Source organism: Protopterus annectens, chromosome 14.part0 (genome assembly GCF_019279795.1).
Source record: "Protopterus annectens isolate FY-2018-M chromosome 14.part0, PAN1.0, whole genome shotgun sequence".
NCBI classification, from domain to species: Eukaryota; Metazoa; Chordata; order Ceratodontiformes; family Protopteridae; genus Protopterus; species Protopterus annectens.
In genome coordinates, this window is record NC_056748.1 from 619022276 (window position 1) to 619044886 (window position 22611).

The 22611-nt window shown below is 45.7% G+C and overlaps 1 protein-coding gene across 4 annotated transcripts in view; it reads left to right on the forward strand.

Moving 5' to 3' along the window:
* HERC4 (HECT and RLD domain containing E3 ubiquitin protein ligase 4) overlaps window positions 1–22611 on the forward strand; it is a 3175640-nt gene that overhangs the window by 125818 nt on the left and 3027211 nt on the right. For all 4 annotated transcript variants that reach the window (XM_044056374.1, XM_044056377.1, XM_044056376.1 and 1 more), the window contains one exon: window positions 19862–20021. In XM_044056374.1, coding sequence (XP_043912309.1) covers window positions 19862–20021 — 160 coding nt within the window. The remainder of the gene's footprint in view (window positions 1–19861; window positions 20022–22611) is intronic.

A 22611-nucleotide genomic window follows, 5' to 3' on the forward strand; every position in this document is an offset into this window, starting at 1 on the left:
GTATAGATGTGTGTGTGTGTGTATAGATGTGTGTTTGTATAGATATTGTGTGTGTGTGTATATAGATGTGTAGATTGTGTGTGTATAGATTGTGTGTGTGTGTGTGTGTGTGTGTGTGTGTATATAGATGTGTGTGTATACTCCTGAAATTTTCGTTTTCGAGTTTCAGAACCGAAGTCTTCAACTTAAAGCTAAGTACCCCGTTGGGGAAACTTTTTTCTTGCTCCTTTCCGATGTCAGTAAAAGTTAATAATTGCATTACTTGTGGAATGCAAATACCTCCTAAAGGTTTTCATTCGTACTGTATTCCTTGCCTAAGCCCTGACCACAACGTACCTTGCTGTCGGTTTTGTGCTTTATTGAATCTGCTCACTGTCAGTCTGTATATTTCTGCCTTTAAATATTTCGATTCTCTGTTTAATTATCCAGAAATGTCATTGGTTAGCCATCTGACTACCAGGATTCCGAAAAAATGCAAAGATAAAGACAGACAGGCCGCCGAGGTCCAAGACTGCCGACGACGCTTCTCCTAAGCCAGTCGCCAGTTCGCCGGTACTCAGTGAGGCGCTTTCACAGCCCCTGATACCCGCTACTTCTGATTCGCAGGCCTCTACTGAGGCCCATTCGGAGTCCGGTATGCCTCGAGATACTTCAGCTGTGGAACCCGCGGATGTCCGGAGCCGCTTTGCAGGCACCGTTTTCTGAGGGTGTATTCAGGCCTACGGACTTGCATATAAAATCAACGCTTCCTTCATTACTAAGATGTAAATCTCTATCCATGTCTAAAAAAAACGGTGCCCAGGCCACATGCTCGGGCCTCTATCCTTAAAAAAAAAAAAAAAAAAACAAATGATAAAAATGGCTGAAGATCTAATAACTCTAATCAGGGGTAGTCACCCCCCCCCCCCCAAGAGGCCTAGGGCTGAGCTTGATTATGAATCTTCTGATCAGGATTCTGTTTCTTCTGACTCTTCTGATGACCTGGATTTGTCCTTACCTACTTATGAGGATTCTGATTCAGAAGAGTCTATTCCTTCTGCTTCCCCTCCTGAGTATTTTTCTTTTGGGGAAACCTTACATACTTTAAGGGAGCATTTTCACTGGGAAAGCCAGGAATTTTCTGATTCAAAAAAGAGGCTTGGGGATTTTCTTCTGCAGCATAGGCCTTTGGCTATTCCTCCTGTACTAGATAGACATTGCTGATGATGATTTCTCTGAATCCAGTTTGGTCCCTGATTCTCTGCTTCCTGCTCCTAGTAAACCTGGCAGATACTACAGGGTTCCTGAGTCCCACAAGTTCCTTTTCAAAAATCCTATTGCAGATCCAGAGACCATTTCTCAGGGGCCCAAGGGCATTAAGGCTTCTCCTGCTAAAAATCCTACCCCTTTTGATGGAGACTTCAGGTCGCTGGATAGATGGGGTAAAAAGGTTTTTACTTTAGCAACCTTGGCAATCGGAGCTTTAAACTGCCAATTTCCTATGTTAAATTATCAGCAACATGTCATTGGACTGCTTAAACAGAAAATGATGTTGATTCCTGACTGTGGGGAAAATAAAGATTTACAGGACTTGATGCATTCTGCTGAACAAGTTGGAAAACATACTCTGCAATGTGGTTTTGATTCTTTAGAAGCGTCTTGCAGGGCTGCTGTTACTGGGTCTATACTTAGAAGGCATGCTTGGCTTAAGGAGCAATCTTTGCCTGATCATGTTAAAGCTAAATTGTTGGATGCTCCTTTAAGTCAGGACTGCCTGTTTGGCAACAAGGCTGAAGAAGTTCTTAAAAAGATGGAAGATAAAGCTAAATCTAAGCAAACTGTTAAAGATTTTTTACAAGTGCAACCTCCTAGATTTAGTAGGCACTGGCCTTCTAAGAATTTGTCCTTTCCAGACCCTTCCAGGACTTCTCAAGCCAAACCCAGACGCAGAAAAAAAAAACAGGTTTCAGTCCCAGGGGACTCTCAGAACTAAGCAGTGGGGGGCCTCCACTTCCAAATCTGGGAATAACAAGTCGCCCCTCTATGGTAATCCAGTCTCAATGACTTCCTTTTAAAATTTCCACTAATCTTTTGACCGCCCCTTTGGGGAGAAAGTTTGCTCCATGCAAAGAACTGGGAACTCAGGACAAATGGGTTTTAAATGTAGTGTCCCAGGGATACAGATTTCATTTCCACACATTGCCAATACCAAATGGGTGGCTGGACCTGCCCCAAATCAGTGGGCAGAGGCTCAAAACAAGTACTTTCTCTCTCAAGCATGGGGGCTATTCAGCTAGTACCAGAAGAGGAAAAGGGACAAGGTTTCTACTCCAGACTTTTCCTGGTACCCAGAAAAGACCAATCATGGCATCCAATCCTGGACCGGTCTACTCTAAACAGCTTTCTGGAGATTCCAAAGTTCAAGATGCTGACTCTTCAATTACTTCCTATGCTAGGCAGAGACCTGGCTGGCAACACTAGATTTAAAAGAAGCATACCTGCACATCCCAATCAGGGAGTCTTGCAGAAGATACCTACGCTTCAAAGCAGGCTACATGCATTATCAGTTTTCTGCACTGCCCTTTGGCTTGTCTATTGCGCCCAGGGTATTCACAAAGTGTCTGGCTCCTGTTATTGCATTTTGCAGGTAAAGAAGTATTCAAATATACCCATACCTGGATGATTGTCTGATTCAGGCAGAAAGCCAGGGCATACTTTTGAATCATCTGGCATTTGTAAAAAGGGATGTTAAGTTGTCAATCTCGCCTTCATTCTTGCTGGATGGGGTTCGGAGCCGATCCTCGGCTCTGACTCAGCACTTGCTTTAGCTCGAACTCCTTTTACCAGCTCGAGGCAACCCTATATCCCATGATGCAAGGCGGAACTACCTCAGATCTCGTTTGCCGCTTAGCGAAAGAGGTCTCCTTTGCCAGCTGAGGTGAGTTTTTTCTTAGTAAAATAAGAAAAGTGTAGTTAGGAGTTTATTTCCCTTTTTGAGCGTCAGTTTAGTCTGTAATCTAGTTACAGCCCACCCTTTCCCTCTTTTTCAGCCCTTTTGTAAACTTTTATAAGTTTTAAGTTACAGTAGTTTAGTCAGGCCTAGTTCCCCTTGCTTATCCCCTCCTGTGTGTTTGTGTAGGGATCAAGCTGTGTGTTTGTGGGGACTGTTTGTGGTATCCTTGTTAGGATGTCTAGAAGGCAAGGTCTCAGGCTTCAAGAAGTGTGACCAGTGCTGTCAGAAAATGTCCCTGACAGGCGGTCACACTTCTTGTGTATTGCCTGGGCCTTTGCACCTGCAGGACTCCTGTGCGTTGTGTCATGCTTTTAGGCAGAGAGTCCTGCAGGAAAGGAGGAACAAACTTATCCTCCGAGGTTTACTTAAACCTGAAGGATCTCCTCTTAGTCTGGAAAACCTCATAAGCCACCGTAGGCTCAGGCTACAGTGTCCATGCCTCCTCCGGTGGCCGCTCCGTCAGAGCCGACATCGGCTCCGGCTGGAGTCGATACTGTTTCTTCAAAGTAGTGGGTTCGGTGCGGCCGCTCCGATACCGACTACGGTGGCCTTGTCGGCTCGGCTGGAGCCGACACCTTATCAGCATCGGAGCGGAGAAATGCTCGGCTCGATCTGGAGTTCAATGGAGTTCGGCTCCGATGGTTTCGTCCCATAAGAGATCCCGGTCCCCTTCTATTATGAGTATTCACTGCTCCGGGTCTCCTCTTTTATCGGAGCGGAGCCATCGGAGCCGGTCTTGAGATCTTCCAGGTTGTCTGACCACGACTTGGAGAGGGTGGTAAGCAGGCTGTTGAAGTCTCAGGCACTGGCCCAAATGCACCATAGCCCGTCACAGAAGACTGCGGCTATAACCCCTATCATTGAGCTTCCTCCTCCGACTCCACACCAGAGTTCGGAGCCGGAGCTTCTTGGGACAGCGACTGCTTCGATGCCGAGCCGATACATCCGGCTCCGTCATCCTCGGCTCCGATCTCTTCCTTGAGACCTTCCTTGGAAGGATCCGTCGTCGGGTTTCCACTGTCGGCTCGAGGGGCTAGTGGCATCGGACCCTTGTCCGACCCGCTCTCCCTCTCGGGCTTCGCTCTGGTAAGCTCGGCACCGACATCGCCTCGAGCCTTCTCTCTTTGGAGCCGACCATTCCTGTCTCTTCGAGCGGGTGTGTTCTGGTCTCCGGGAGAGGAGCCTTTGAGGTGATGAGGAGTGTCCTGGCCTCAGAGCCAGGTCAGCGGTCCGTCCCTCTAGCTCCTCCCTCATCAGTGCCTGCAGATGCCTCTTCCCAGCCTCTTGCTCTCAGGCCCAGGGATCCATCGCCCCAGGTTTCCCCACTGGGAATTTCCTCCTCTTCCGAGGTTTCTCCTGATCCTGCAGGGGAACCCCTCGGAAGAGGACGTGTAAGAGGAAACACACAGACTCCCCAGAGTCTACTACATCTGATACCGACTTAGATGAGTCAGAGGGTTCCCCCCGGTCCCCCTCTGAGGATGTCTCCTTTTCAGACATCCTTGAGCTCCTCAAACAGAGTGGGAATTGGCCCTCCATTGACCCCTCCGAGGATGAGTCGGTATACCTGGAGGCTTTTGGATCCCGACCCTCCACCTCCTGGGTGTCTCAGCCTTCGACCCACTCATGCAGGTAGTGGCTCGAAGGCGTGCGGCTCCAGATTCTGTGGAACCTGTCCCCAGGAGACCATCCAAGTTCATCACGGCCCTTCGGATAAGCAGTTCCTTTCCAAAGGTGTCTCTGTGGATGCTATGGTGGTGGCGGCCACTAAGAAGGAACTGGCGGATCCTTCAGTACCTGTCCATCCTCCTAATAAGGATTCTAGGACCATGGACAGGTATGGAAAGCGGATGTTTTCTTCAGCGACCTTTGGTATGCTCGCAGAATTACCTTTGTCACTTCACCAGGCTTCAACGAGATATTCTCAAGGAACTGGGAGAAGTAGTCCAGGATCCTTCTGCTGCTGGGGCTCAGGAAAAGATTGCCTCACAGCTGGCTATCCTGAATTCCATATCTAACTCCTCCATGCGGCTCATATCTTATGCGGCCGATGGAGCGAGCAGGGCCGCAGGCACAGGTGTTGCTCTTAGACGCCAAGCCTGGATGCGGCTGTGTAATTTTGCGGACCCCTTTAAGGCGTCCTTCACCAACACCCCCTTTGATGGTTCGGCTTTGTTCGGACCTCAGGTGAAGGATACTTTGACCAGATGTGAGCAGGACGGTAAAACTCTTTCTGCCGTTGGAGTCCAGTTTTCCACTCCTTCTAGACCTTATCCCAAGGGTCAGAAAGGGGGGGAAGATGTGGTTCCGAAAGCCCAAGGAGCTACACGGACACACATGGTCAGTTTACCCCTAGAGGCAGAGGGGGTAACAATAATAGACGCCGCCCTAGAGGCAGGGGGGTCCTCAGAACCAGGGCAACAGGGAATCTCTTCCTGAGAAGCCCTTTCAGCATCCCTGAGGTGTTGCCCGACTGTCCACCCTTGGAGGCAGTCGGGGGAAGAATTTCACTGTACCCAGTAGCCTGGCAATCCCTATCCCAAGAGAAGTGGGTACAGTCGATTATATCCGAGGGTTACAAAATCCCTTCAAAGGTTTCCGTACCTCTACAATCCCTTCCAGACATCTCACCCGGTCAAAGGGATTTGGCAAGACAGGAGGTTTCAAAACTCCTGGAAAAAGAGCCATCCAGACAGTGCCGGCAGACCAAGTAGGATCCGCTTCTACTCAAGATTCTTTTGGTCCCCAAAAGGACGGGAGATTGGAGACCGATACTAGACCTAAGCAGACTAAACAAGTCTGTCAAGAAGGCAAGATTCCGGATGGTCACGCTGCAATCCATTCTGCCCTTTCTGGGCAAGGACAACTGGATGTGCTCTATAGACCTTCAGGATGCGTACTATCACATAAAGATTCACCGACGCTCCAGAAGGTTTCTCCGCTTTCGGCTGGGAGCCAGTCATTACCAATTCAGAGCACTGCCCTTTGGCCTCACTTCAGCCCCCAGAGTGTTCACCAAATGCATGGCAGTAGTCACAGCTCACCTGAGACGTCGAGGATTCCAGGTGTTTCCTTATTTGGACGACTGGCTCCTCTCCACCACTACCAAGCATCAGCTTCTTCGGTCCAGAGACTACACCCTACAGCTTTGCAAGAAACTGGGAATTTCGGTAAATTTCGAAAAATCCTCTCTGCTGCCTTGCCAATCTATCACCTTTATAGGCAGAGTTAAATATCACAAAATGTTAGCCAGGCTAACAGATCAAAGGATTCTGGACATCCAAAAATTTGTTCAGCTTCTGTTAATAAGCAACAAGATCAAAGCCAGGTTTGTCTTGAAAGTTCTAGGCCTAATGGCTGCGGCCATTGTTCTTCTTCCACTGGCTCGCTTCCACATGCATCTCCTGCAGTGGATGTTATTCACGCAGTGGTCGTACCACAATCTTCCTATGAGACACGAAATCTTGGTAACACAGTCGTGCAGGGCTCATCTACGATGGTGGATATCTTCCCCTCTTCTTCATCAGGGCCGACCCTTTATTCCCCCTCCTCCAGTTGCCACCGTCACCACGAATGCCTCTCTGATCGGGTGGGGGGGGCATTATCAGGGCAGGATGGTCCACGGGACGTGGCAACCCATAGAATACCATCTGCACATAAATGTCCTGGAGATGAGAGCAGTGCTTTTAACGTTGCAAGCCCTCGACGACTTTCTTCCCACGGGACTATTGCAGTACAAACGGACAACATGTCCGTGGTCTGGTACATCAACAAACAGGGCGGAACCAGGTCCTATCCGTTATGTCGAGAAGCTCTCAGACTTTGGCAATGAGCGATCTCTTCTCAGCGGTTTCTGATAGCAACGCACATCCCGCAGGTCCAACCTATTGGCGGACAGGCTAAGCAGATCTATTCTGATGCCTCACGAATGGTCTCTCAATCAATCTGTAGTGGATCAGATTTTTCTGAAGTGGGGCACTCCTTGTTGCGATCTTTTCGCTACCCCTCAAAACAGCAAGTGCCCAGATTACTTCACACTATTTCCCCTTCCAGGCCATCCCTTGAGAGACTCTCTAACCCAGGATTGGCCTCGGGGACTTCTTTATGCTTTTCCTCCCTTTCCATTGATTCCACAAGTCATTCAGAAAGCCACCGTTTTGAGAGCCAAATTGATCCTCATTGCTCCATATTGGCCTCGACAAATTTGGTTTCCGTCTCTACATCATCATCTTCTGGTGCAGCCCTGGCATCTGGACCCAGTTCCGAATCTTTTGATCCACCAGTCGGGTCAGCAGCACCGGGCCATTCATTCTCTCAACCTCACTGCTTGGTTGCTCCACTTCCTTCCCTAGCCAGGCTACCAATGATTTCTGACTCAGAGACATTCTAGTGTCTTCTTTGAAGTAGTCTACTAGAACTATTTATGCTAGCAAGTGGCGACGTTTTTCAATTTGGGCAAACGCCAGAAAGATTGATCCTTTTACTGCTCCTGTACATTCTGTTTTGGATTTCCTGGCGGAGGTTTTTCATTCAGGATCCTCGTCATCTACAGTCAAAGTACAACTGGCTGCTATTTCCAAGTATCATGTTGGCTTGCATGACCATAACATCATGTCTCATAGGTTATGCAAGGCCTTTTTGAGAGGAGTTTTTCTCCTAAAACCGCCTGTGAAACATCCTCCTCCGCAATGGGATCTAAACTTAATGTTGGCATCCCTAATTCTACCTGCTTTCCAAACGTCTGCTTCATGTTCTTTGAAGTTATTGATGTGGAAAACTATATTTTTACTGGCTGTTACTTCTGCAAGAAGAGTTTCTGAGATTCAGGCCCTCTGTATTCGTTCACCTTATTTGGTTTTTCATAAGGATAGGGTTTCGTAAGGACTAACCCTTCCTTTCTTCCCAAGGTTGTATCTCAAACCAATATTAACCAATCTATAGATCTACCAGTTTTCTTTCCTAACTATTCTGACAGAGCTGAACAAAAGCTGCACTTTTTGGATGTCCATCGTCAGCTCAGGTACTACTTGCATAGGACTAAACAAATTAGAAAATCAGACCAATTGTTTGTCTCCTATGCAGAAAACAGGTTAGGTCTTCCAGTTTCTAAAGTGACCTTATCTAGGTGGTTGACTTCCACCATTTCCTATGTGTACTCTCTCAGGGGCAAACAACTATCTTCTAAGCCAAAAGCACATTCGACCAGGAGTCTATCCACTTCTGTAGCCTTTCAGGATAGACTTCCCATTGACACTATTTGTGCAGCAGCTACTTGGGCCACGCCTCATACCTTTGTGTCTCATTACAAGTTGGATTTGGCCTCCAGAGATAGGGCCAGTTTTGGTTCCACAGTTCTCAAGAGTCTGTTCCATTGAGCCACCCGGGATACAGGTGCTAGGGACGCGGTCCCATCCAGCAAGAATGAAGGAGATTGACAACTTAACATTTAGAAGTTATGTACCTACCATAACGTTCCATGTTAGTTGTCTTCTCTGCCTTCTTTCTTAAGTCCTCCCTCCTTCCCCCTGGCCTGGACAGATCTTGGAGAGTTCCTATTAGATTGCTTCCTCTGGAGCATTGTTATGAGGACTTCTTTTAGGAACCATGGTTCCTAATTATGTTAGGATAGTCTTTAGCAGGGTCAGTTAGCTGCCAAACGAGATCTGAGGTAGTTCCGCCTTGCATCATGGGATATAGGGTTGCCTCGAGCTGGTAAAAGGAGTTCTCGAGCTAAAGCAAGTGCTGAGTCGGAGCCGAGGATCGGCTCCGAACCCCATCCAGCAAGAAAGAAGGCGAGAGAAGACAACTAACATGGAACGTTATGGTAGGTACATAACTTCTAATTCTAACTTGTCTGGGGTATACATTAAACAAAAAGAAACCACAACTGGTACCCTGTCAACAAATTACTTTCCTGGGAGCAAGCTTGAATACAACTTACCAGATGGTTTGCCTCACGCCAGAAAAGCAAATTCATTTGATAACCTATTTCAAACAATTTGCCACAAAAACCCTGCTATCTGCAAGACAAATACTGCAAGCCTTAGGGTTCATGGCCTCCTGCATTCTTCTAATTCCATATGCAAGACTACATATGAGGAAACTACTGTGGTATCTAAAAAGCCTATGGAGTCAACGTTCTCACAGCCTAGAAACGATGATTCCCATCGTACCTTGCCTACACCTAGAGTTCCTCTGGTGGGCAGAGGCCTGCCACCAAAACAAGGGACTACCATTCACTCTACCCCCTGCCACCCAAACCCTAACAGATGCATCAAACTATGCATGGGGGGGCTCACCTGGCAGGGAAGTGCATTCAGGGCAAATGGAACCGTAGTCAAATGCACCTACATATCAATCAAAAAGAAATGTTAGCTGTACAGAATGCTCTAACAGCCTTCAAGGAGTACATTCTTCTAGGACAACTAATGGTAAGGACAGACAACACCATGGTTATGTGGTACATAAACAAGCAGGGGGTACACATTCCTACCCCCTCTGCAGACTAGCCATGGCATTGTGGAACACAGCCTTGAGCTGCCAAGTGCACCTACAAGCTCAATTCCTTCCAGGCAATTTGAATACACTGGCAGTGACTAAGCAGAAACCTCATGGACCCACACGAGTGGAAACCGGAACCAAGGATTTTCAACATGTTGACAAGGGAATGGGGGAGCCCAGACAGACCTATTTGCCTCCCCCAGAACTATCAATTGGACAAGTTTTGCACAAGGACTCCCCACAAACAAGCCTGGAAAGTGGATGCTCTGTCCATCAGTTGGAAAAACCTATCCGTCTACACCTTCCCCTCGCTACTTCTGCTCTCCAAAGTTTTATTAAAAGTCAAACGAGACAAACCAAGGATGATTTTGATTGCTCCAGACTGGCTGTGCCAACACTGGTACCCCCTTCTGCGCAGTGCGTCGCAGTTATCTCCATGACACCTGCTCAGACTCCTTCCCTGCTGTCTCAGCAGGATAACCAGATTCTGCACCCTCAGCTTCCAACGTTGAACCTTGCAGCCTGGCTGATTACTTAAACTCCCCCTCATCTTCCCTCAGCAAACCTGTGATGGATGTCATCTTAGAGGCAAGGAGGCCTAGTACTAGAAAATCTTATGCTGAAAAATGGAAAAGATTCTGTGCCTGGAACCAATCTGAAGGGATGAGCACAGCAGCGTCCAATTAACCTCAGATTTTGCAATACTTAACTGAGATGCTTCACAAGGGCCTGTCTTTTTCGTCCATTAAAATCCACGCCTTAGCCATTTCATCTCATTATAACACAGAACCTCCCTTCTCTCATCCTCTGCTCAAGCAGTACCTCAGAGGGGCCAAAAATTTGAGACCACACAGGAGAGCTGCCTGGGACCTTAACTTTGTATTGGAGAAACTCGCTGTACCTCCTTTCGAGCCAGCAGCTACTGCAGACTTAAAATTTCTTTCATGGAAAACAGTTTTCCTTTTAGCAATCACTTCAGCTAGAAGCATATCTGAATTACAGGCCCTTATGGCAGTGGAGCCTTTCATGCGGACAGGGTGTCACTCTGGACCAGTCTATCCTTTATGCCCAAGGTGGTGTCCAGTGTGGCTCTTAATCGGTCCATTAATTGCCAACCTTCTTTCCCAATCCACAGAACAAAGTGGAACGGATTCTACATTCCTTGGATGTTCACAGACAACTTAGATTCTACTTGGACAGGACTAAACCTCAAAGAAAATCTGAACTGCTGGTAGCATTTGCTGCAGGGGCAGAGGTGAAGGCTATTTCAAAACCAACCATTTTTAAATGGATAAGCCATTGCATTAAATTCTGCTATAAGCACCATGGAAAAACCTGTCCCAAAGGGAATCCGATCTCACTCCACCAGGGCTGCATCTACTTCTGCAGCCTTTCTCAGAGGTGGTCCTACTAGGGACATCCTAGAAGCTACTAAGCATTATCATTTGCCAATTCTCTCTATATCCAGAGCTGGCTTTGCCACTGCTGTCTTGCAGGGCTGTATAGCTAGCCCTAATGCTATATAAACACCTCCTCCCAACCATAGCTTTGGGAATCTACCCAAATGTAATGACTGCAGCAGTGAAACATGAAGAACATAGTACAGTTATGTACACTTACCATAAATGTAGATGTTAGTGTATTCACTGTTGCAGTCCTGGTTGTCCTCCCTCCAGCCCCCTAACTTCTGGCTATATCTCTACTTTCCTTTACTATGCTTAAAAGCCTTTTTGGTGTAGTTGCGTTTTGTTGGGAGGTATACCTTTTGTGTTTTTGTGTTTTTGCTCCCCATTAGGGGTCGCCTGACATCTGGGGCAAGAAAAACTGATGTAATGGCGTCGGCTGCATGATGTCCTTCAAGAATGCAACTGCAGTCATAACATATGGGTTGTCCTGCCTCAGGCAGCCCTCGGTTGGCCGGATTCCAAAGTCTGGGTCCGACGTTGGCTGGTGTCGCATTTCTCTCCGTCACAGCAGCTGGAGTACATAAGCATCAGCCGACGCCATCTTCTTCAGTCTTTCTTGCCGCGCGGTGCCCGAAGCAGAAGCAGTTCGCAAGTGCCGGTCGGTCAGCTCCTGTATTCTTCGAATCCGAAGTCATCAAAAAAGCTAAGTACCCCATTGGGGACCTTTTCTTGCCTCAGCCGATGTCAGAAATTACTGAAAAAGTAAATAATTGTTTGTCTTGTGGTAAACAAATACCTCCTAAGGATTTCCACTCTTACTGCCTCCTTTGCCTTGGCCCAGACCACGACGTCTCGGCCTGTGCCATCTGTGCTCGCTTGAATAAGCGCACTCTCAGGCGCCGGGCGGAGTTCGCCGAAGACTTTTTCGGCGAAAAATTCGATTATACAATGCCGTCGGAACTACCGATATCGCAGACTCCAAAGAAACGAAAAGACCGGGACCGACATCCTCGGCCCGCGTCTTCCACCGACAGCACACCAAAACCTACCGCGAGTGCCCCGGTTCCCTCAGAGGCGGTTATTTCACTGCTCTGAACCGAAGACGCCGCATTACCTATTCCTCCGATACCGGAGACCACACCGACGCCAGTTATTGATTTTCCTCCGGATACTGAAACCGAGGAAATGCCCGAGACCATTGCTGTGGATAAGGTCACTCCTGCACGTGGAGCTGCTAGGCCTCCCATGTCCATGTCTATCAAGGCCTACACACGTGCTAAGGCAGCCAGCAAGACCAAGCACCTTACTGCTAAAGCTTTACCTCAGCCTACTCCTGAAACACAAATCATGACTATGGCCGCAGACTTAATTTCCATGATCAGAGGTTCCCAGGCCCATCCAGAGAGAGGATCCCAGCCTCCTTTTGATAAGAGGCCCCGGGTTGAACCCTCTGACCCTCTCCCTTCAGATGAAGATTCTGAGGACTCTGTTCACTCTGACAGCCAGGAAGAGCCCTTCCAGACCTATGAGGACTCGGATGCAGAGTATTCCATCCCCTCGGCCTCCCCTCCTGAGGATATTTCTTTTGGGGAAGTTCTGCATTCCATGAGGGAACATTTTAAGTGGCAAGGCCAGGAATATTCTGATTCCAGAAAGCGCCTTCGAACCTTCCTTAAAAAGCCCCAACACAGGCCCTTAGTTATACCTCCTGTGCTTGATGTTTTGGATGATCTATATTCTGACTCCAGTGTTACCCCTGATACTCTTCCTCCTGCACCTGCAAAGCCTGACCGATACTATAGGGTCCCAGAAACGCATTCTCATTTCTTTAGGGCCCATGCTGTTGATTTAGAAACAATTTCACAGGGACCGAAAGGGGTTTCAGCTACCACTTCCAAAAATCCCTTGCCTTCCAACAGGGAAGCTAGGTCATTAGAGAGATGGGGGAAGAAGGTCTACACCTCCACTACTTTATCTATGAGGGCTCTCAATTGTCTCTTTCATATGTTTCAATATCAGGATTACCTGTTAGATGATTTACAAAAATCATTGGCCTCTTCTGAGCCTTTAGATAGGAAATCTTTGCAGGAGGCTGTACATAATTCTCAGCAAGTTAGCGATCACTTTCTGCAGTGTGGATATGATGCATTGGAGGCTTCATGTAGGGCAGCTATGACAGGGGCGGTCATTCGTAGACATGCATGGTTAAAACAACAACCTCTACCAGATCATGTTAAGGCAAAACTTCTTGATGCACCCTTGGAAAAGAACAAGCTTTTTGGTGCTAATGCTAAGGATGTGTTAAAGTCTATTGAGGAAAAAGCCAAGTCAGTTCAGACAGTCAAAGATTTCCTCCAGGTTCAGCCGCCCAGATTCAGCAGAAATTGGCCTTCGAAAAACTGGTCCTTTCCTAATCCTAAAAGATTTCAAAGGGGTAAAAACAGGCGTGGCCGAGGAAGAGGACAATACAGAGGTTTCTACAGGGGATGACAATGGCAACCAACAAACGAAAGAAGTGACGCAGGGGTTTCTCCTGCCCCACAGGGACAATCTCAATGACTTTCCTCTACTTCCGCTGACCAAGGAGCAAACAGAAGCTCCTTTGGGTGGAAAATTATCTCTGTTTTCAGACAATTGGCACAGATTGACAAAGGACAAATGGATTTTGGACATTATAGACCGAGGTTACAGGTTCCACTTTCATACCTTACCAAGAAAACAAGGCATGCCAAATCTACCACAAAACCAGAGGGCAGAGGCTATCAAGCAAATTTCTCTGCTTGCTCAGATCAAAGCAATAGAAAAAGTTCCACAACAAGAACAAGGCCAGGGGTTTTACTCGACTGTTCCTTGTTCCAAGAAAAGAAACTCAATGGAGACCAATACTGGGTTTGTCCGCATTAAACAACTTTCTCATAGTACCAAAATTCAAAATGCTGACGCTGCAGCAACTCCTTCCCATGCTGGGCAAGGGGTCTTGGCTGATTTACTCTGGACCTCAAGGAGGCATACCTGCATGTCCCTATCAGACACAGCTGCAGAAGATACCTCAGATTTCTTGCAGGGCCAGAGCATTATCAATTCTCAGCATTGCCATTTGGCTTATCTACTGCGCCCAGAGTATTCACAAAATGCCTGGCTTCAGTAATTGCTCATTGCAGGCTCCAGGGGATCCAAATTTACCCGTACCTGGACGACTGCCTCATACAAGCGGACGACAAACTGATTTTGACAAAAAACTTGAATTATGTCATACAATTGCTACAGGCTCTGGGATACACAGTCAACTTCCAAAAGTCAAGACTTCAGCCATCACAGCAAATAACCTTCTTAGGAGCCAAACTAGACACAGCCTCTCAAATGGCTTACCTGACAGAAGACAAGCAAAAGAAGTTAACTCATTATTTCAAAGGTTTGGTAAAGCTCACCCAGATGACTGCAAGGAGATTCCTACAGGCCCTGGGTTACATGGCATCCTGCATTCTCCTGGTTCCATTAGCAAGACTACACATGAGAAAGCTACAATGGTACTTAAAAAGCTTATGGTCTCAGCACAGCAACAACCTAGAGGCAACCATTCCGCTCATTCCATGCCTACAGAAGGAATTTCTATGGTGGGCCTCAGTAAGCCAGGCAAACACAGGTATGTCATTCAAAAGACCTCAGATAACACAGACCATGACCACAGACGCCTCAAACCTTGGATGGGGGGCGCACATGGAGGGCAGATGTATTCAAGGACAATGGTCTCCAAAGGAAACACATCTGCATATCAACCAAAAAGAAATGCTGGCAGTAATGCATGCCATCGAGGCCTTTCGACAACAACTTCAGCAAGGACACTTGCTAATTCGGACAGACAACACCACTGTGATGTGGTACATAAACAAGCAGGGGGGCACCCACTCTTACCCCCTTTGCAGACTGACAATGAATCTTTGGGAAAAAATCACTGAGCCTAAACATACAGTTGCAATCACAGTTTGTTCCAGGCAAGACAATGTGCTGGCGGACAGCCTAAGCAGGAATTTTCTAGACCTCCACGAGTGGAGGTTACATCCAGAAATCTTCATACGACTCGCCTCGACATGGGGCAGGCCAGAAGTAGACCTATTTGCCTCCCACCTCAATCATCATCTACAGAAGTTCTGTTCAAGGACATATCCTCCACAAGCATGGAAAACGGATGCTCTCTCATTCGACTGGAACTTCCTAAAAATCTATGCATTCCCACCTCTGCCACTGATGACCACAGTATTACTAAAGATCGAAGCAGAGAAGCCCAAGGGGATCCTAATAGCTCCAGACTGGCCAAGACAGCACTGGTACCCACTACTACGGAGCATATGTCACAACAAAAAGTGGGCCCTTCCCCAATGGCCCCAACTTTTGACTCAACACAACTTCAAGACGGTACATCCCAACATTCAGACGCTGCAGCTAACAGCTTGGGAGATCCCATGAATAACTTCAATCTATCCCTCTCCAAGGAAGTTCAGGGGATACTAACAGAAGCCCGAAGACCATCCACCAGAAAGGTCTACTCCGCAAAATGGAAGAGATTCAGCATTTGGAATACCAGCAAGGGTCATGATGCATCATTATTGAACATCCCTCTCATTCTGGAATATTTGGCAGATATGCTACAGAATGGACTCTCTTATTCTTCCATAAAAATACATGCTTCAGCTATTTCAGCTAGATATAACACTGATCCACCAGTGTTTTCACACCCTTTAAGGCAATTCCTTAGGGGAATCAAGAATATAAAGCCACCAAGAAGGGCTCCAGTACCAGCTTGGGACCTCAACTTTGTCCTAGAAAAACTGAGACTACCTCCCTTTGAGCCAGCAGCTTCTGTGGATTTGCAATTTCTCTCATGGAAGACAGCTTTCCTGTTGGCAATTACATCAGCAAGAAGGGTTTCCGAACTACAGGCCCTAATGGCAATACCACCGTTCATAATCTTTCACAGAGACAGGGTCTCCTTACGAACCAACCCTACCTTTATGCCAAAAGTGGTATCTAGGGTTTCTTTAAATCAAGCCATTCACCTGCCTACTTTCTTTCCCAATCCTGAGAACAAAGGGGAAAGACTGTTGCATACCTTGGACATTCACAGACAACTTTGCTACTACCTGGACAGAACCAAGACCAGTAGGAAGTCTGATCAGCTTTTTGTAGCTTACGCCCCTAGAGTACAAGGAAAAGCAATTTCCAAACAGACTATTTCTAAATGGATTGGACATTGCATCAGATTCTGTTATTCCTTCCATGGAAAGAGTGTACCAGCCAATGTCAGACCACACTCTACCAGAGCTACAGCCACCTCAACAGCATTCTTAAGAGGGGTGCCTACAAAAGACATTCTAGAAGCTGCTACATGGACCTCCGTGCATACATTTTCCAAACCCTATAACCTTCCTTTATATTCCAGATCCAGAGCAGGCTTTGCTTCTGCAGTCCTGCAGGGATTGATAGCTACACCATCCTTTTCTTAGAACATTCCACCTCCCCCAGCTAAGCTATGGTATTCAACCCATATGTTATGACTGCAGTTGCATTCTTGAAGGACATAGTACAGTTTTGTACCTACCATAAATGTAGATGTCTGATAGATATGCAACTGCAGTCGGGTTTTCCCTCCCTCCTTCCCCTCTATGCCTTGGGTCCACTCCTATCCCTGTTAACCTTAGCTGGGGATATCTGTTATGGTGTATCTGTTTATTGCATGTTTATTTGTCTGGAAATCTGTTTATCTCTTCCAGTTTGGTTACAGCCTTCCTTGGAGGGCACCTGGCATCTGGGGCAAGAAACACTGAAGAAGATGGCGTCGGCTGATGCTTATGTACTCCAGCCGCTGTGACGTCAGAGAGAAATGCGACATCAGCCAACGTCGGACCCAGACTTTGGAATCCGGCCGACCGAGGGCTGCCTGAGGCAGGACAACCCATATGTTATGACTGCAGTTGCATATCTATCGGACATCTACATTTATGGTAGGTACAAAACTGTACTTTTTATACCCCTGACGACCTGACATCATGGAAGAAGGGACAGCAACCGATGCAGGACCCAAGACTTTGTTAATCAGGCCGACTTGAGGGCAACCTGCAAGCAGATTACCCAAATGTAATGACCGCAACAGTGAATACACTCTAACATCTACATTTATGGTAACTGTACACAACTGTACTTTCTGTAGATCGTCTTTCTGGAGTCAGACAGTGCTTTTCCTTAGCAGCCCCCCCCCCCCCCTTTTTTTTCTGAGAAGGTAGCTCTGTGTTTATAGTCTTATCCTTGGATACCATTCAAGAATAATTTAGGTCATACCTAGCTTGTTCCTTTCCTTGTCCTTCATGCTGTTTTTATCAGGAATCCTCCTCTCTCTCTTTTTTTTTTTTTTTTTTTTGTTTTGTTCTTGGCGTCTAGCAGACAACACTTTCTATATTTCCCTAGCTGTCCGAAGGAATGATTATCCTGGTTCCTTTTTTTGAGTATCTCCAGCATTGGAGTCTTTAGTTTCTTTTGAGTTTGTGCCCTGAGGTGTTTCTGCCACATTCAGGGAGCATGACACAATTTTATCCATTTAATTTTCCTTTGTCAGTAGGTGTTTTGACTGCGCCCATTGTCTGCTATGCCTTTATCCTGTTTAGCCTGTGGCATAGTTCCTGTGCTGCTGTTGTTCCTTTTGAAATTGTTCTAACAGAAATGGAAAAACAGTCTGCAGTTTGCTGTGTGGTTTTCAGAAGCCTTCTGATCCTTTGTTACACAGGTTTCTATATGCGAGTTTTTTTTTTTGTCTTCCCTTGTAGATGGCTACTGTATTCGTCTTCCATCTTTCTAAACCGTGTACATCCTTTTCTTCTAGGTTTTCACTTTGTTCCAGTAGAATGCTTTAGCCTTTATATTCTCGGCTGCCTTTTATAGGACTGAGTGTTATCTTTGCAGCAGTTGACCTTTGGATTTCATTTAGGTGTCGAAGGCAAAGTGCCTTGGGTACACTTCACCCCCTCCCCCAAACTTTTTCATTTAACTCCCTTTTCATTTCCTTTTCTTCTCGGTTTAAGATGGTCATTCTCAGGCGTAGTATATTTCTGTGAGGCTGTTGAATCACATATTGACCGATGTCTTTTAGTCAGTTTAGTGTAAACTTAATTAATCCCTCTTTAGGGGTTGAGGTACATCTTATGTTGTATTCAAACCCAAACTGAGTCTGTTTTCATGCTATAATGCTTTAAACCTAATGCCTTTTCTCTCTGCTTAGAGTCCATATTTGTCTTTGTTGTTGAGGATGTCTGTCACAGGCTTAGTGCTTTGTTTTAGGTAGTCTTCAGGATGGTTATGTTTCTTTTGGGTTATTAGAGGATTTATTAACTATGCTTCATGGGTCATTTCTCGGAATTACTAGATCCTTCTTCATTATTGAATTAGTCTGTTGCTTGTCTTGTACATTGACTTACATTAGGTGTAATCTTCCTGAGGTTCAGCAGTAGAGCTATAGCTACCTCATTTGGTGGAGAGAAGACCATCTTCCAAAATTGAAGATTAAAAATAAAAAAAAAAAGCCTTCTGAGGTAAAGAACCAAAAAGCAAATTGTCCTAAACTGTAGCATAGAACTAATACAAGTTCCTTGCTACAGCTACTAACTACTAAACATTCATTCAGTTAAGCAGCTGCACTGTAGTTGCTTCAGGTGCAAATCAGTAATGGGATTCACTGATCAGCAACTTTTCAGCACTTCCAGTCTTGCTTCATAATCATTTGTGCCAAGGGCAGCTGTTTGCCCCACCCTAGTTATTCACTGCCGCTTTCACTCCTCATACAGGGGTACTGTATAGTCCCCTGTACTTCAGCAGTTAGTGCAATGTGCCTCAGATCTTGATATTTGGGTCAGGGTCTGCTAGCCCTCTTTTTTTATTTAAGACAGAGTATTTGGCTTCATTTTCTTTTGAGACATTTGTTGATCAGATATCCCCAAGAACGACCTGAATTCGAGATGCTGTCTTTTTATAGATGCTATTTTCATTGATCCACTCAGCAGGTTATGTTTGGAACTCTGATAGAAGACCAGTCCTGTCATGTATGAGAGTCATGTATTTCAACAGAGCGTCTTCTGTGTGGCGACATGTGTGAACGGGTGTTCCTTCGTTGAAGGTTGTGCATTAGGCCCGGCAAGCCAGCAAGTAAAACTCTACTGCCAATCATTAGCGGACTGGAGTTCCGCTGTGGCAACCCCTAACCGGGAAAAAGCCGAAAGACACAAACAAAACAGTTTATGTGTGGGACAAGATCCATTTTCCTGTACAACTCCACTTTCCTTCTCACTGCCTTATTTGGTCTGGGTTTGGAAGTTGCTGTAGGTATCTTGTCTCTTTCCTTGGTTTTCTTTTCCTGGCTCTTCTTTCAGTGAGTTGAGACCTGGGTAGGGGTCCTTCTCAACACAGAACTGTGTGGAAAAGAGTTGAGATTTAAGTGTCAAGCTGCGTGAATGATGCAAGACTCAAGTCCGGGAAGACACTTAACATATGTCTTTGTGTCAAGTACATTATTTTGAGTGAGAGAGATACAAAAGCCATTTTTTTTTCATACTAAGACATAGAACATGTTTCTATTGTCTCTCTGTTTTTGGAGTGGGAGAATGATTTAACATGCTTGCTGTCTTGCACCTACTCCTGTAGTCAGTAATATCTTTGCACTGTAGAAAATACTTCTAAATTATTTCTATAATGGGGATCCAACCCAAATGGGACTGTAGCTTATATACTTCATTTGTATTGTGTATATTACCAAATATGTTATAGTTTTCTTTTTACCTATCTGGAGAGATTAATCTGTGTACTTGTTTAAATAAAAAAAAAAAAAATTGTAATCATCCGCATGAGGCTGTGATGTTCTTTGGGGCACACATGCTGACCTTGAATATGTACCAAGTCCATTTTGTTTTTATTTTTTATGCAGAACATGTTGGCTCTCTGGATGCACAGAATATTATTGCTGTATCTTGTGGTGAATCACATACCCTAGCACTGAATGATAATGGCCAGGTTTTTGCATGGGGTCTTGCTGCAGATGGACAACTTGGCTCACCAGCAGTAGAAGAATTTTGTAGAGTTCCCAGGTAAGAAATTTTGTACCAGGAAGGTTGCCTTGGCTTTTATAGGTCAGAACTGCTGATGTTTTTCATAAGGTATCACTCCTGCAGGATTACAAATGTTTTTCATAAGGTATCACTCCTGCAGGATTACAAATTGCACTTGAGAATTAGTCACAGGTGGACACAATTTTTTTTGGTACGATTTCAGTACTTTGGATGTTCCTAGAGTGGAGCAAACATCTTCTGTATGCTTAGTATATGTGTGTGGTGAACATTTTGTGGTCTCAGTTGGAACCCTAATAAGTGCTGACATGCATCATGTGTACACTAGGCAGTCAATGTCATTTAAGATGGTCCTCTCCATGGAGAGTGTCTTTCCCTTGCAGAACTTAGCATCTCAGTATTTTTCAGACTCTCATATTCTTCTCTTTGTCTTAAGAGCAGTTGGGTCATAAAGTAGCAACATTTTACATCATTCATTTGCCAGGTTGCACATGCAAAGGGCAGAATTGCTTAAGGTGTATTGTCACAGACAGAAACCACATTGAATGTCAGTGTTAAGATGAGGGTGGTCTTCCTCACACTGCGAGTCTTTCAAGACGCTGCATAGCAGAGTGTAAAACACTGCACACCAGCAACATGATAGTGAATTTGGTATATAAAAACAGGAGTGGGGGCTTAATCGTACTGCCTTCCAGTGGAATGGCATATGACAACAGTATGTTTTCTAATCATTGCCCATATTTCTAGGGTGTCCAATTCTATAGCAGACACATTCCTTCATTGCTTAGTGTAATGCCTCTTGAGTTGTCATTCAGTCCATCAGTGCAGCAGAAGCCTTTTCATCAGTGGAGGGAAACCGTGCTGTAACGTCTGCTCCTCAACCAGCTTGAAGTGCATCAACTTCCTTTGTCCCTCATGGGGGGAGGGGTCCTAAGGAAAATTCTTCTCCTTTCAGCTTTTCCCGTTAGGGGTCACCACAGCGGAACAGTTGCTGTCCAGAGATAATCTGCAGGACTCCTTTACTGTTTTTGCCTCAGCAGTGAAACCATACAGAAAACCAAGCAGAGCAAGTCCAAAACTCATTTTCATAGCCCCATTTTGGCTTCAGCAAATGTGATTTCCTGTGTTCGGGCCTCATTTTCTGGAAAGGCCTTTACATCTGAAGCTGCCCTAACCCACATATTCAGAAAGCCTCAGCAGGACTTTGACTCCCTTTGCCTAACTCTATACTACTACAGTTCTAGTAATGGAGACAGACTTTTCATATCCTATCAGGGTAGTCCAGAGCTAAACTTCTGCCAAGAGTCGCAATATTAAGAAAATATACAGAAGCAAATGGGCACGTTGGACTCCTTGCCAGGTTGCTGGTAGGAGCAAGGAGAAAAAAAATTAACCTTTGAAACACCTTGATGGCTGTGTGAATGATGCCATCACTTGGTCAGTCATTGCACTGGTGAGAGGGACTAAAAGGGGTGATTGGCCAAGAGCAGCCTGATGATCAAAAGACAAGTGAGGGCAAAGAAAGCAAAAATAAATTCCTTTATTGTACTGTTACGGGTATCTATTGCAAACTTTCATCAGAAATCCAATTCTCTTTCTCTAGCATCATTAACGTATGTAAAGCTTTTTTTTTTTTTTAAAGAATCTTTCCTTTTTTGGTCTCATGCCAAAGATGTTGTTCCTTATTGGAGTTTATATTTTGTTCTTGACATATTGTCTCTTCCTCCTTTTGAAACCGCTATCACCCAGCTATCTGCAAGGAAAATACTGCAAGCCCTGGGGTTCATGGCCTCCTGCATTCTACTAATTCCATATACAAGACTGCATATGAGGAAACTACAATGATATCTAAAATGTCTATGGTGTCAACATTCTCAGGATCTAGAATCAATGATTCCTATCATACCATGTCTACAGATAGTTTTTTTGGTGGGCAGAGACCTGCCACCAAAACAAGGGACTGCCATTCACTCTACCCCCCTGCCGCCCAAACCCTAACAGACGCATCAGACTATGCATGGGGGGGGGGCCTCACTTGGCAGGGAAGTGCATTCAGGGCAAATGGAACCCAAGTCAACTGCACCTGCATATCAATCAAAAAGAAATGTTAGCTGTACAGAATGCTCCGACAGCCTTCAAGGACTACATTCTTCCAGGACAAATATTGGTAAAGATGGACAACACCGCTGTTATGTGATACATAAACAAGCAGAAAGACAACACCGCTGTTATGTGATACATAAACAAGCAGGAAGGAACCCACTCGTACCCTCTCTGCAGACTAGCTATGGCTCTGTGGAACACAGCCTTGAGCTACCCAGTGCACCTACAGGCTCAATTCCTGCCAGGAAAGCTAAATACACTGGCAGATTGGAACAGACCAGGATATCAGCTGGCTCCATGCCAATTCTGTATCCAAAGGGGAAGTACATTTGGGTCCTGTTATCACACTGTCCTCATCCCAAAGTTTGTGTCTGCATTTTTCTATTCCTATCCTTTAGATTGTGGTCTGGATCACCACTAGGAGGGCTTTTATCATAGCTTTGGGTCATCTTTGTCATGATCCCTTGGTTTCTCCCATATCCACAAAGAGGTAAAACAGTTGCAGAAG